General features: G+C 34.3%; 3 protein-coding genes across 3 annotated transcripts in view; all 3 read right to left on the reverse strand.

The window, feature by feature from the left end:
• Positions 1-351: 351 nt before the first annotated feature.
• Positions 352-2645, reverse strand: LOC139862445 (L-ascorbate oxidase homolog). The gene is made up of 8 exons (XM_071851051.1): positions 2502-2645; positions 2301-2410; positions 1903-2173; positions 1718-1817; positions 1271-1616; positions 806-1171; positions 638-719; positions 352-549 (listed from the first exon to the last, which is right to left on the reverse strand). Exons 1-8 carry the CDS (start codon positions 2643-2645, stop codon positions 352-354), a joined length of 1617 nt encoding a protein of 538 aa, XP_071707152.1.
• Positions 2646-3454: 809 nt separating this feature from the next.
• Positions 3455-4084, reverse strand: LOC139863686 (uncharacterized). The gene has a single exon (XM_071852294.1). It carries the CDS (start codon positions 4082-4084, stop codon positions 3455-3457), a length of 630 nt encoding a protein of 209 aa, XP_071708395.1.
• Positions 4085-6125: 2041 nt separating this feature from the next.
• LOC139863688 (uncharacterized) overlaps positions 6126-16708 on the reverse strand; it is a 34971-nt gene continuing 24388 nt past the window's right edge. Inside the window, exon 2 of the mRNA XM_071852295.1 lies at positions 6126-6631. Coding sequence (XP_071708396.1) covers positions 6126-6631 — 506 coding nt within the window. The remainder of the gene's footprint in view (positions 6632-16708) is intronic.

A 16708-nucleotide genomic window follows, 5' to 3' on the forward strand; every position in this document is an offset into this window, starting at 1 on the left:
TGGGTTGTGGTAAATGTCCAAGCCTGTTTTGTATGTTTCTGATATTAATATATTCTTAACTTTGCTGAAAAAAAAAAAAAAAAAAAAAAATCCCTTGAAGTATTAGAGTTTGGTAATATTCGAAACAAAGTTATCAAAAAGAATGAAAATGATAAGTGAAAGGAGCAAAGTAAACTAGAAGTGAAGCACGAACTTATGTTATCTTAAACAAATAATTATTGTTACATCCTTTCCTTTTCAATAATAAATCTCAACCCTCTTCTTTAAACAAAGTTACACTTTCGTAACCCATAAGAAAAAAAGTTAAATAAAAGTTTAAAAACAAAGCTAAATTCATCGAAATTTCGATTTCTAGTTCAATGGTGCCAGGCCACATCTTAATGCATTTTCTGGGATGGTATATTCGGTGCGTAAGCTAGGTTCATTGTTCCAAACTCGAACATACAACTCTTGTCCCAAATATCGCCTTGGCCAGATTGCGGACCTTAGATTCCACATCCCCTTGTTGTCCAACGAAACTAATATTGAACTCCATGATTTCGGATAGACCTATTGAAAATTTACAAACAGTTTGATCAAAATTGTTACAATTGTCTTGTAAATTAAGAATGAAACTTGAATGATCTAAAAAGAGTACCTGCACAGTATGTCTTGTTGTGGCATCATTCAGATTGTGAAATCTCTTCCTTAGTGTGGAGTTCCATACACCAGATCCAAACCTACAGTTTCAATATTGTTACTATTAACCATAATTTCATGTTGTAGTAGGAATAAAATATTTTAACAAGTTAAAAAAGAATCTCACCCAACGGTCCAAAAATCCGAACCATCAAGATGCCATGATTGAATGGTATTCTCATTATTCTGGAAGACAATTTCGAGATAATCATGAAGATTGCAAGTAAGAACAGATACGCCATAAATTGGATCAAACGAAGGTGGAGTATCTTTAATTGAATTATCACTAAAGACTCCAGAAATGTTGTAAAAATCAGCAATCTTCAGTGGAGTTGTCGGGTTAACGTACGACACCTGATTCACAGCGTATCTAAGTTTTCCGTCTATATTTGCTTCGGAATTAGCCAAAACAACTGTTCTTGTTACTGGGATGGTCCCATAGTGATATGAACCTTGAGGGTTAGGCCTAGCTGCATTTGCTGTCAAATTCCATCTGTAACGATACACGACAGTCAATCAGGTCAACACTCTTAAAAAATGGTAGTCGATATAATTGTTAAAAAGGAAATGAAGAAATTGTAAATTGCTGTACCTGACTGTTCTCGCTTGCTTCATCGACCAGTGAATTTGATAAGTGGGACCAATGGGAAGTGGCAAGGAAGCTTGGGTTTGAGAGCCGCTATAATGAAGAACTCCGGTAGCGGTAAGAGTAGGCTTAGTAAAACGAGTTGAAGCGACTATGAAATAGTCTTTTACAGGAGCATGAAGTTTGACCAAGAAAGAAGCTGATTGACCAACATGAAGATCAAACGATTCGTATGATTCTTCCAACGTATGTGATCCTTCTGTCTCAACTAATGTAAGTGCATGACCTTGGATCCTAAAGTTAATCGAAGTAGTTAACGCCACATTTGACACCCTAAACATGTACAATTCACCTAAAACACAACAAACAAATTTTGGTTAAGCATACTTTAATTATAATTTATAATTATAATTATTTAAAATATGAACACAAAAATTTGTAGTGATTAAGTACCTCCAAGAGCAGTAAAAGAGGTTGAAGAAGTGTGGCCATTGATAAGAAGACCATCAGCGAACGGAAGAGGTTTACCAGAGTCTAGTGTATCCGATAGCACCTGAAAACAGAACATCGATTAATCGTTTATAAGCAATAAATTATGTTTTAATGCAACATGTAAACGAAGAAAAAAAAGTGGGAACCTTGTGATCAGATTTCCACCAGTCACTAATGAGTAAAGTGAATTCTTCAACTGGTTTGAGATATGGGACGAAAATAACAGCCCTAGCTCGAATATTAATCGCCCCGAAAGCACCAACAGCTCTATGCATCTTGGTTGAAGCGAAATAAGAATAAGATCCAATTTGATCTTTCATTTGCATTTGGTATGTCCAGTTTGTGTTTGGTGGAATTGGGCAGTTTGTCCCCAACACTCCATCTTGCCATGAGCTCTTTCTCTGTTTAATACCATTCCTATTTCGCAATTATCACGTCATCATCAATAAATGCTCGAAATAAACATATCCATAAACAATAAATGCTCGAAATAAACATATCCATAAACAAAAATACATAAAATGTGTGAAGTGGAATAGCTTGCCATGTAATAAGAAAGGGCTCGTCTATCTTATTAATGACATTGACGATTATGTTGTCGTTAGTGATACAATCAATAGTCGGGCCTGGGAACTGGCCGTTAATAAGTATGCCCTGCAATTATCAGAAACAAGAAGAGCCTGTAAGTTGATATATCATAACTTGTACGTTACATATAAAAGCAAAATATTGCACCGAATGTTACCCGTTGTGGTACACCAAGAGGAGAAATTTGTCCATATGTAACTTCAAATGTATAAAATCTGTACGGGTCTTCAGCCTTCACGCAAAAAACGCACAACCAAGCCAATAATCCAAGACAAAATGAGCGAACGATGACTTGATTCATGTTGTCAAGGTACACCCACCTGTATCACTAAAAACGAGACGATTCAAGAACACACAAATTAACATAAAAAACAGTTGCATGGAAACTATGTAAGCATGACTGTCTACACACAAGCAGTCACAATGTAGCGAAAAAGAAATAGACAATTTGTTTAAAACCAAATAAATTATTACAAAGACAAATTAACACTTACATTATCAAATAATGAAGAAGTGAAATGTGAAGAGATGATGAAAAACAAGTGAAATGATGAGTTTATATATATACAACGACAAGTGAAGAAACATATTAAAAATAAAGGCGCGAAGTAACATGGAATCGATTTCGAAGATAGAATCGAGATCCATTGTCCCGCAGTTGAAGCTACTCATTAATTATCTTTGTTCTTATTTTTCAAACTTGGGACTGTTTTTGAGATCTAAGCTAGTTGACTTCTAATTAAATTAAACTAAATAATTTCATGTGCACCATGCCTACATTCATACTAGACTGATTGATAACTAGGGTTATGCAAATTGAGACGCTAGAATATCGGAGTGGAGAACGGATCCATCATAAATGGTGTTCATTCTTTTTATTTGAATTGTTTCAATACAGTATTTGTTAATCATTTTATTATAGTTTTTTTTTTTTTTTTTTTAGAAAAGCAAAGATTTATTGAAAGAAAGGATAGTACACGAAAAACATCAGACTAATGGGCTAGCCTAAAACAAGGCCCATTTTACAAAGACCCAAAAACCCGAAACAAGGAAAAAAAACGAGGAAACAGAAGCATAACAGATGCAGAGTTTGCATCATGCATCTTGAAATTAAAACACGTATATATTCGGATTACTTAACCACTTAAACCATTCGATCTTGACACCTTTGGTTCTATGTGTAATCCACTCGAAGGAAAGCACTTGAATTTCATTTAACGCCATAGGAGCATTCCAACACTTGTCTCGAAATGCCTTATTATTCTGGTTCTTCCAAATCAAATAAGCACTAATCCAAACGACCGCTTGCCAAATTTTAAAGGAAGCTGCTGAAACAACTTGAGATGGTTGAACACGAAGAAGATCATTTGTGGTGAAGATTGAAAAGGTACCAAAGTTCCACCATTTAAAAACCCGGGACCATACCTCATTTGCGTGTTTGCAAAAAATAAGTGTATGGTCTATCGTTTCAATGCTATCATCACAAAGAGGGCAACGGACACTATGTAAGTATATTCCTCTTTTATCCAATTCAGTTCTAACCGGAAGCCTCCTTTTAAGAGCTCGCCAAGCGAAAATCTCGATTTTTTTTTGAACCAAATAATTTCGGATAGTTTCATCACCTCTATTATAAGCTTCAGCAAAAATTTGGTCTTCCATAACCTTCGTGAGCTTCTTCACTGTGAAAGTTCCAGAAGACGCCAAATTCCACGACCACGAATCCTTCTTACTAATATCCATCGTAGCTGTTTGGATTATCTCAGAAAGCTGCTACAAATCACCAAGTGCACGACCCCTTGGGCTTCTGATCCATTCCCACCTCAGTCTCGAACCAACAGAACCACCATCTATCTCGTTACCTGCTGAAAATCGTTCCATTACAGAAGCTTCGGGCTTTGATTCCAACCTGAATAACCTTGGGAAAAGAACACGAAAGTTGTTGCTTCCAATCCAAGTATCATTCCAAAAGGATGTAGAGCTACCATCACCAATGACTCTTGAGAAAGACGATGTGAACGACACATTAGAATCTTCAATTTCTTTACCTGCATGAATGATGTTATTCCATATACCTAAAGACGGAGTATGAGAGGACCCACCATCCGTCTTTAGGTTGCCATCAATGCCATAAACTCTACGAATTAATCTTGCCCATAAGGAGGTGGTATCGGTTTTGAACCTCCACCACCATTTACCCAATAGAGCAAGATTTTTTGTTTTTAAAAACCCGATATTAAGCCCACCCGCCCCATATGGTGCTATAACATTTTCCCATTTGATCCAAGACATTTTCGGACCCGAGACATCCCCCCCCCAGAAAAAGATACGCCTTACACTCTCAAGTATTTTTATTACACTCGACGGGGCACGGAAAAGAGAGAAGTAGTACAACGGGAGACTGTTAAGAACCGATTTAATGAGAACTAGTCTTCCGCCAAAAGACATCGATCGCATTTTCCAATCCGAGAGCCGACTTTTGAAATTCTCAATGACCGGTTACTAGGAACTTACTTTGTTCATCTTGATTCCAATGGGGAGTCCAAGGTATGTGAAGGGAAAAGAACCAACTTTGCATCCCATTTTTCGGGCTAGCGATTCGACCTCTACACTATTTGTTCCCACACCATAGACACAACTTTTTTGATAATTTACTTTTAGTCCCGACGTCAATTCAAAACACTTTAGTAAATTCACCAGGTTAAGTGCATTTTGGGTAGTCCATTCTCCGAAAAAAATAGTATCATCCGCGTATTGTAAGTGTGAGATCAGGACTTTCTCATTACCGACTTCAACTCCCTTAAATAACCCCTTGTCAATCGCCGCCTTCGTAAGAATATTCAATCCTTCCGTTGCCAATATAAAAAGAAAAGGCGATAGCGGATCACCTTGTCTAACCCCTTTGCCCAACGAAAATTCCCTAGTAGGTGATCCATTAATCAGTACCGAAATTGAGGGTGATTTGAGGCAATTTATAATCCATTTCCTCCACCTATCCCCGAAACCCATACTCACCATTACCTCCATCAAGAAGTCCCAATTAAGGCTATCAAAAGCCTTTTCAAAATCAACCTTAAAAAATATACCTTTCCTTTTTGTTGATCTTAAGAACTCGAGTGTCTCATTTGCAATTAACGCCCCGTCTAGAATATATCTTCCCTTCAGAAAAGCCGATTGCTCAAAACCCACAAGATCCGGAATGACTCTTCTCAACCTATTTGAGAGAATTTTCGCAATGATCTTATAAAAGCTATTAATTAAGCTAATCGGCCTAAAATCATTGAGCCCTAAAGGATCCTTATTTTTAGGAATTATGGTAATAAATGATGCATTACATCCCCGGAAATTTCACCCGATTCCCAAAACCACGTTATGGCCTCCACTAGGTCCGTTTTTATTACATCCCAAAACTTCTTAAAAAATAACATATTAAAACCGTCCGGACCTGGTGCCTTTGCACTTCCACAATCATTAATCGCTTCTAAAATTTCCTTTTCTTCAATCGGGGCTTCTAAGCTCATGGCTTTTTCGTGAGTTAGTGTGGGGTAACATAAATCCTCCATACTTGGTCTATCCCCATCATGTGATTGGAATATCTTCGAGAAGTGATTAAAAATCGATTCTTTGATATCATGTGGCTCTTCATTCCATATCCCATTTATTGATAAACCTCTAATGTTATTTTTACAATACTTTTTCCTAATCAACGAATGGAAATATTTGGAGTTTTCGTCTCCTTCAAGAATCCACCGAACCCGTGCTTTTTGCTTTAGCATATTTGTCTTTATCCTTTCTTTATCCGACCAAATTTTTCTTGCTTCCTTCCACATATTTCTTCATTTTCATTTAACCTGTCAGTCTCAGCTTTTAACTCGAGCTTAAGAGCAATCTCTTTATAAGTATCAATATCACTATCGATCTGTCCAAAAGTCGGATTGCAATTATCCTTCAGCTGGAGTTTTAGCCTTTTTAATTTGATTCGAAACAGATTATCCCTCCTCAGCGTCACTGTAACCGCTTCATTCCATGAATCTCGAATAACATTTTCAATGCCTTCCACCTTCAACCACTCATCAAACACTTTTATAGGTTTTGGCCCAAAATTTTTGTCTTCATCTTTTAACAATATGGGGCAATGATCCGAAATTTTCCTCTCAAGAGCAACAACTTTTAGATTTTTCCACAAAGAGTTGAATTCCTCCGTTACCAAAAATCGTTCTAATTTACTATACTTGACCCCATCATCACTAACACGAGTAAATTTACGGCCCCTGGTGTGCGCGAGGTGTACTAGGAAATAGTTATATTTTTACTACGAAAAACTATTTAATACGACACAATTTTACACAAGTTAATTATTTATTTATAGAATGGATATACCTAAACCTTGCTACAATACTTATAGGCAGTGTACCTAATCGTACAGTAGTGTAGTTTTTAGTAAGTCCGGTTCGTCCACAGGGAACTCTAGCCAAGTTTAACGCTATATTTTTTTTAACTTATAATTGTAAAAATACAAAAATATATATAAGTAGTATTATTATTATAAAAGGGGGTTTTTACCGTTTAATGACCGGTTTGTCGATTTTAAAACTTTAGTCGCAGTTAAAACCTAATGTAAAATATTAAAAATAAATATAACTTAATTTTAAGCGTAAAGTAAATAATGATAATGAAATTGCAATAAATAAAAATGCGATAAATAAAAATGACGATAATTAAAGAGTACGATAATTAAAAGTGCAATTAAATACAATGACAGTAAATAAAAGTGCGATAATTAAAAGTGCAATTAAATATGAAATAAAGAAATTATATATGAAAAAAGGAATTATGCTTATTTAAACTTCCGTAATCATGATGTTCGACGTGTTGTTTTTAGTTTATTCCCATGGGTTAATTGTCCTTTGTCCTGGATTATTTGATATGTCCATACGGATTTGTCCATAATAGTCCATCAGTCATAATCATAAAGTGCGGAAGTCTTCGTCAAATTATTCTTATTCCCGAAGTCAAATATTCCAACTAATTGGGGATTCGAATTGTAACAAGGTCTTAATACTTTGTTTAATGAATACACCAGGTTATCGACTGCGTGTAGACCAAGGTTTTAATACTTTGTTAACAATTACACCAATTACCCTTGAATGTAATCCACCCCTGTTTCAACAAGTCTATTTACTATTAATCCAGTTCCGTGTCCGGTAAAACGAACAATTATTGGTATTTATAGATATCCCGCCCACCGTGCCCAGTCAAGCGTATGTGGTTATATATAAATACATCAAATTATAAGTCTATATATTAAATTAACGAGGTATCATTTAGTTAATATAAAGCCCATTAATAACCCATAGTCTAATTTCCACAAGTGTCGTTCTTTTATTCAAACCCCAATTATGGTCCAAAGCCCAATTACCCAATTTTAGTATTTAGCCCAACATCACGATTAATTCGGCATTAAATAAGCATAATAATAACTTAGCTACGAGACATTAATTTAAAAAGGTTGAACATAACTTACAATGATTAAAAATAGCGTAGCGTTACACGGACAGAATTTCGACTTACACCCTTACAACATTCGCTAACATACCCTTATTATTAGAATTTAAAATTAAAATTAAAATTATAATATATATATATATATGTATATATATATATATATGTATATATATATATATGTATATATATATATATATATATATATATATATATATATATATACGTTTGAGATAGAGAGATAGATAGGAAGAGAAAAAGATGGTGTAATGTTGCTCAAAACTGCGAAATTTTTAGGCTTGTGGCCTGGTACCTACTTCAATGCGATCGCATGGATTTCTCTCATCCAGGCCATGCGATCGCATGGCCTACTTTTTCAGGTCACATGTCTTTGTTTGCATTCTGCCGACGGTTTATATATATATATATATATATATATATATATATATATATATATATATATATATAATATAAATAATTTTAAGAATTATTTAAATATTATATTATATTTATGTGCATAGTTGACTTGTAATTTTTAGTCCGTTGCGTCGAGCGTTGAGAGTTGACTCTGTTCCCGATTCCGGATTTTCGAACGTCCTTGCGTACAATTTAATATCTTGTATTTTGCGTTTTGCGTCTTGTACTCTTGTAATTTTGAGACGTTTCTTATCAATAATTTGAACCACTTTTATTGTACTTTGTACTTTTGAGCTTTTTGGTCGTTTGCGTCTTCAATTCGTCGAATCTGTCTTTTGTCTTCACCTTTTATTATTTATACGAATATTACTTGTAAATAGAACAATTGCAACTAAAAGCTTGTCTTTCTTGAGGGATAATGCTATGAAATATATGTTCGTTTTTAGCATTATCAAATATTCCCACACTTGAGCGTTACTTGTCCTCAAGCAATATAGTCTTGAAATAAAAATACTAGAATCACTTCTTTATTCTTCACACTTTGTACATCAGTGATTTCTATACGGCGGTATGAACAATGATAGTAACGAAGTGGTTTACAGTCCCACATGACTATAAAAATTTAGATCCTTAAGGAAATTGGATCTTTATGAAAACATTTGATCTTTTGAAAATTAAATCTAGCTTTTACCCTAGATAAGTTTTCCGGAATAACCCTTCACCGGTGTTTGCGAAATTGTTTTTGTGAGTTTGGTGGGTTTCAGATTTGAAAATTTTAGCTCAAAACTTGCGGTTTTGTGTCACCCACTTGCTAACCTTGTATTGGGAAAGCAACACGTCCAGTATACTTGCTCCGTATATTACCTCTCGGTAAACTACCGTCCGGTTGTAAAGGAAAGCATTGAACAAGCAACTGTTAAGGCAATGTCTCCTGACATGCTTTTAATTATGGTCTATAACGTGTCGGATGCAATTACTATCCTTTGTAGGAGCAATAGTAAAGCTCACCCTATAGTTTTTCGGTCTGGCACAAGGTCCTGTCTTCGACCATGCTATGAAACCACCGTTCTTACGGTTGACACCCGATTTAGTTCAGGTGACCTAATGAATTCCAGGTGAATTCCTAGAATTTTACGTTCAATGGTAATGAACGCATTGAAAATGGGTTTTCAGAAAACAAATCGGTTTGTAATTTTGATCAAAATATTTTCTCGTTCAAGCTCGAGTTTAGATATCATCAAATTTCATGAGTTTGTAATTCTCAATCTTTAAAAGTCAATATCAAGGATTGAGTAATATCAGTCTTAAAAGCTGATTTTTGATCTTTAAGGAGATTATCCTTTCTAGGGGTCTGATTCATTAGTCTTATCAAGCTAATTTGCACGGCGTCCTCCCCATTTTACGAGATAGATCCTCTCATGGTTAGGATAAGTTTGACCACTTGGCGACCCTGTTTGATGCTGAGGTCCGTGGATTTCTGGCTGATTTTCGAGAAAACTTTTCAAGGTTTTTCGTAGACTCTACAACTGGTCTGGACGATAACTTCCTGACCTAAATCAAGAAGCGCGTTTCTTTTTCGGAAGACTTTACTTCCTTTTAATGATGAAATTGATTCATTGTGTAGATCCATCTTTCTTTCAAATATATTACAGTTTTCTGGGTAAAATTGATTAGTTTAGTCCAAAGCAAAAGTATCTTCAATTATTTGTTACAAAAATATGTGATATATGTTTTAAATAATTTGGTAAATTTTTCCCACACTTGGCTTTTATTTTCCTTTCTATGCCTTTTTATTGTCCTCTATTCCATTTTAAATGAATTCTAACATTTTGGGTTGTTTCTCAATTTATGTCCTTTCCGAGGTAACAATAATTTCGGTGTTTAACACCTAGTTTTATCGTTCATAAATATGTATAAACATGATTTTGAGTTCATTTAATTGAAAATTTTAAAAATTTTTACTAGAATTGGGTAGTCAGTATATAAGACTAGGGCTGTTCTTTATTATCAGAGAGCACTAAATTCTAATACAACTACTGCATTACTAGTATTTTTAATGGTAACCAAGTGTATAAGTCAAAAATTTTTAAAAAATCCGAAAGAATTTAACCCTTCCCACACTTAAGATCTTGCAATGCCCTCATTTGCAAGAAATCAGTAATAATTTAAATTATTGAGGGTGATTAGCGTAGAAAAATGATTAAATTTTACCAAAGTTTCCAAATATATTGGCGTTTGTTTGTTGAATGATAAATGGTGCATCATTTGTTCATTCCGTCTTGTTGTTACATCACATTTGTTTTTCGTTTTGTCGTCAAAATCAGTAGCTTTTGCTGAACTTAATGCCAGTCTTTGAAAATGCGCTGTTTTACCCTGTTGTGTACATGAAATAAAATACATATAATACAAATATAAACATGCATGGTAATTTGAAATGGAACTTAAAATCCCACTTTCAAATCAAATATGAAATATTAGTACAAAATAATATAAATATTAAACAATACATTAATGTATCACAATATCATATGTTTAAACATAAAAATAATAAAAAAGATAAAAATCATAGAAATCACCAACGGAACTATATCAATCTGGATAGGGGTTCCAGTTCTTGTTGTCGTCCGGGTTCCATGGTTGGTGATAGGTGTACTGGTAGGCCTGGTTAGGGTCGTAGAGAGTATATGGTGGTCTCATCTCGGGCTGGTGTGGAGGATAGTAAGCGGGTTGGGTCGGTACGCAGTTATCCTGAGGTGATAGTCGGCTCATAATCTGACGCTGATGATAGTCCCATCTATCATGCTGTCGTTGCCTGGAATGCTCGTAATCATTTCGAGCTTGCCACTGCTCCATCCGACTAAATCTCTCCCCGTTTGTCATATCTACCTCATCTACACGCTGGTAGACGTCAGTCATAGCCTCCCTAATGACATCCCTAATGTCATCCACTTCCTCCATTTCCTAATCTGATCCTCTCTCTACCTGTGGATGACGACCTTCATAGGGTACTGCCTGGTTGCATCTGCTCTTTAATACCTTAGCACCCTGATAGACCTTCAATCCTAAAGGCTCAACCTGTTCCCTACATTTCAAAAATGGACCCCCTTGTTCCCTATCTACACCCAAATACTCTCCAATGAGAGTAACAAAAATACATCCTCCTATTATTCCCCCTTCATGTATTCCTTCCACCATCTTAGACAAATAAAAACCAACACAGTAAGGGATATTAACAAAGCCTCTTGGGTCTCGAATACTGATGGTTAAAGCTAAGGGGTATAAAATACTATTAAATTTTACAAGAAAATACTATTAAATACGATACAATTTTACACAAGATATTTATTTATTTATAGAATGGATATACTTAAACCTTGCTACAACACTTATAGGCAGTGTACCTAATCGTACAGTAGTGTAGTTTTTAGTAAGTCCGGTTCGTTCCACAGGGAAAAATCTTTAAACAAAGCTTAACGCTATATTAGTTATAATTTATAAAAATACAAATATATATAAGTAATATTATTATTATAAAGGGGGGTTTTTACCGTTTAATGACTGGTTTGTCGATTTTAAAAACTTTAGTCGCAGTTAAAACCTAATGTAAAATATTAAAAATAAATACAACTTAATTTAAAGCGTAAAATAAATAACGATAATGAAATTGCAATAAATAAAAGTGCGATAAAATAAACTTGCGATAATTAAAAAATGCGATAATTAAAAGTGCAATTCAATACAATAACAATAAATAAAAGTGCGATAATTAGAAGTGCAATTAAATATAAAATAAAGGAAATTAAATATGAAATAAAAGAATTATGCTTATTTAAACTTCCGTAATCATGATGTTTGACGTGTTGATTTTAGTTTATTCCCATGGGTTAATTGTTTTTTGTCCTGGATTATTTAATATGTCCATACGGATTTGTCCATAATAGTCCATCAGTCATAAATATAAAGAGCGAAAGCCTTCGTCAAATTATTCTTATTACCGAAGTCAAATATTCCAACTAATTGGGGATTCGAATTGTAACAAGGTTTTAATACTTTGTTTAATGAATACACCAGGTTATCGACTGCGTGTAAACCAAGGTTTTACTACTTTGTTAACAATTACACCAATTACCCTTGAATGTAATTCACCCCTGTTTCAACAAGTCTATTAACTATTAATCCAGTTCCGTGTCCGGTAAAATGAATAATTATTGGTATTTATAGATATCCCGCCCACCGTACCCAGTCAAGCGTATGTGGTTATATATAAATACGTCAAATTATAAGTTTGTATATTAAATTAACAAGGTATTGTTTAGTTAATATAAAAGCCATTAATAGCCCATAGTCTAATTTCCACGAGTGTCGTTCTTTTATCCAAACCCCAATTATGGTACAAAGCCCAATTACCCAATTTTAGTATTTTTAGCCCAACATCATGATTACTTCGGTATTAAATAAGCATAATAATAACTTAGCTACGAGACATTAATGAAAATAATATAAACATAACTTACAATGATTAAAAATAGCGTATCGTTATACGGACAGAATTTCGACTTACACCCTTACAACATTCGCTAACATACCCTTATTATTAGGATTTAAAATTAAAATTAAAATATATATATATATATATATATATATATATATATATATATATATATATATATTCACGTATATATTGAGAGAGAGATAGATTATGGATATTTTTACGATCAAAATGCGTTGCCTTTTATAGGAATTTTCGTCCAGGGAAGCTCCGCAACTCGCGGCATTTTTGGCCTTCAAACTCCGCAACTCGCGGAGTTTGTATTTCCAGCTCACACAGCCTTGGCTCCTAGCTTGCCGACGGTTTATAATATATTATATAATATATAAATAATTATAAGAATTATTTAAATATTATATTATATTTATGTGCATAGTTGACTTGTAATTTTTAGTCCGTTGCGTCGAGCGTTGAGAGTTGACTCTGGTCCCGGTTCCGGATTTTCGAACGTCCTTGCGTACAATTTAATATCTTGTACTTTGCGTTTTGAATCTTGTACTCTTGTAGTTTCGAGACGTTTCTTATCAATAATTGGAACCTCTTTGATTGTATTTTGTACTTTTGAGCTTTTTGGTCGTTTGCGACTTCAATTCGTCGAATCTGTCTTTTGTCTTCACCTTTTATTATTTAAACGAATATTACTTGTAAATAGGACAATTGCAACTAAAAGCTTGTCTTTCTTGAGGAATAATGCTATGAAATATATGTTCATTTTTAGCATTATCAAATATTCCCACACTTGAGCGTTGCTTGTCCTCAAGCAATATAGTCTTTGAAATACTAGAATCACTTCTTTATTCTTCACACTTTGTACATCAGTGATTTCTTTACGGCGGTATAAACAATGGTAGTAACGATGTGGTTTACAGTCACACATGACTATAAAAATTTAGATCCATTAAGGAAATTGGATCTTTATGAAAATATTTGATCTTTTGAAAATTAAATCTAGCTTTTTACCCTAGATAAGTTTTTCGGAATAACCCTTCACCGGTGTTTGCAAAATATTTTTGTGGGTTTAGTGGGTTTCAGATTTGAAAATTTTAGCTCAAAACTTGCGGTTTTTTGTCATCCACTTGCTAACCTTGTATTAGGAAAGCAACACGTCCAGTATACTTGCTCCGTATATTACCTTTCGGTAAACTACCGTCCGGTTGTAAAGGAAAGCGTTGAACAAGCAACTGTTAAGGCAATGTCCCCTGACATGCTTTTAATTATGGTCTATAACGTGTCGGACGCAATTACTATCCTTTGTAGGAGCAATAGTAAAGCTCACCCTTATAATTTTTTTTTTGTCTGGCACAAGATCCTGTCTTTGACCATGCTATGCAACCACCGTTATTACGGTTGACACCCGATTTGGTTCAGGTGACCTAATGAATTCCAGGTGAATTCCTAGGATTTTACGTTCAATGGTAATGAACGTATTGAAAATGGGTTTTCAGAAAACAAATCGGTTTGTAATTTTGATCAAAATATTTTCTCGTTCAAGCTCGAGTTTAGATATCATTGAATTCCATGAGTTTGAATTCTCAATCTTTAAGGTCAATCTCAAAGATTGAGTAATATCAGTCTTAAAAGCTGATTTTTGATCTTTAAGGATATTATCCTTTCTGGGGATCTGATTCATTAGTCTTATCCAGCTAATTTGCACGGCGTCCTCTCCATTTTACGAGACAGATCCTCTCATGGTTAGGATAAGTCTGACCACTTGGCGATCCTGTTTTATGCTGAGGTCCGTGGATTTCCTGCTGATTTTAGAGATGACTTTTCTAGGTTTTTCGTCAACCTACAGCTGGTCTGGACGACAACTTCATGACCTAAATCAAAAAGCGCGTTTCTTTTTCGGAAGACTTTACTTCCTTTTAATGATGGAATTGATTCATCGTGTAGATCCATCTTTCTTACAGTAAATCGGGTAAAACTGTTTAGTTTAGTCCAAAGCAAAAGTATCTTTAATTATTTATTACAGAAATATGTGACATATGTTTAAAATAACTTGGTAAATTTTCCCACACTTGGCTTTTATTTTCCTTTTTATTGTCCTCTATTCCATTTTAAATGAATTCTAACATTTTAGTTTTTTTCTCAATTTATGTCCTTTCCGAGGTAACAATAATTTCGGTGTTAACACCTAGTTTTATCATTCATAAATATGTATAAACATGATTTTGAGTTCATTTAATTGAAAATTTTGAAAAATTTTACTAGAATTGGGTAGTCAGTATATAAGACTAGGGCTGTTCTTTATTATCAGAGAGCACTAGATTCTAATACAACTACTGCTTTACTAGTATTTTTAATGGTAACCAAGTGTTTAAGATAAAAATTTTAAAAATACGAAAGAATTTAACCCCTTCACACACTTAAGATCTTGCAATGCCCTCATTTGCAAAAAATCAGTAACAATTTAAATTATTGAGGGTGATTAGCGTAGAAAAATGATTAAATTTTACCAAAGTTTCCAAACATATTGGCGTTTGTTTTCTGAATGATAAATGGTGCATATCATTTGTTCAATCCTTCTTGTTGTTACATCACATATATTTTGCATCTTGTCGTCAAAATTAGTTGCTTTTGCTGAACTTAATGTCAGTCTTTGAAAATGCGTTGTTTTACCCTGTTGTGTACATAAGATAAACTGCAAACATATATACATATTTTTGAAGTTTGGTATATTACCCCACATTCAAAAATTATTAAAATCTAATAATAAAAGTTAGAAAAAAAAACTATTACAATATCAACATAAGTGTTAAATGTAGTAACATTACAAAAATAAAATAAATAAAACTAAATAAACTAGGGTTGTTACTGACACCAGTAGGGGTTCCATGCATAACCGTATGTGTTATAAAATGCTTCAACTGGGTTATAAGTAGGATACGGTGGTTGCATCTCTATAGACCAGGGAGGGAATACGGGCGTTGGAGTAGGAATATAGTTTCTACCTACATGTTGGAAATGTGCTATGATTTGGTTTTGATGAACTTTCCAATCTTCAAATGCTCGATGTCTAGCATTTTCATAATCTTTGAAGCTATAAACCTTTGCATTTCTGTCATTTCATTTCCCCCTCTCACATTACCTGGCTGTTGATTTCTCTCAACCTGTGGATGTCTTCCATTATAGGCTACTGCGGCGTTATTTCGCCTCTTCAAAACTTTAGCACCATGATATACATTTAAACCAATTGTATCGTGGGGTTCTGGTTCTTCGATTAATAATCCCCCTGACTTATATCCACATTGAGATACTCAGCAATTAATGTAATAAATATACCACCTCCTATTATACTGTGCGGTCTCATCCCCCTAACCATAGCTGATAAATAATAACCCACACAATAAGGTATACTTACAGCGCTTTGTGGATCTCGAATACACATATGGTAAAATAAATCTTGCTCATTTACCTTTTCCTTATTTTTACCTCGCTGTGTAATCGAGTTCGCTAGAAACCTGTGAATTACTCTTAACTCAGCTCTATCTATATCCAAATAAGAGTAATTTCTCCCTTTAAATCGGTGATGGCTAGTCATTTGACTCCATACACCATGCGTATCAAAACTTTCGTCTCTCCTCCTACCATTTAATATCAACTCTCGACAATCGGCAGATGCTAGCTCCTCAGGCGTATATATACGTAAGGCCTGAGCCATGTCTAGTAGAGACATGTGGCGCATCGAACCTCCTAACAAAAATCTAATAATAGATCGATCGGTTATACTAGTTACCCGATCATTTATTTCTATACTACACAATAATTCTTCACACCATACTTTATATACTGGTCTACGCATGTTGAATAATCGTACCCAATCGTTAAAAGTAGAATTACCATACCTCTGTGTAAGTAATTCTCTAATTGGCTCGGCCAATTCTACAGCTTCTAATGGT

This window comes from Rutidosis leptorrhynchoides, chromosome 8 (assembly GCF_046630445.1).
Source record: "Rutidosis leptorrhynchoides isolate AG116_Rl617_1_P2 chromosome 8, CSIRO_AGI_Rlap_v1, whole genome shotgun sequence".
In the NCBI taxonomy this organism is placed as follows: Eukaryota; Viridiplantae; Streptophyta; class Magnoliopsida; order Asterales; family Asteraceae; genus Rutidosis; species Rutidosis leptorrhynchoides.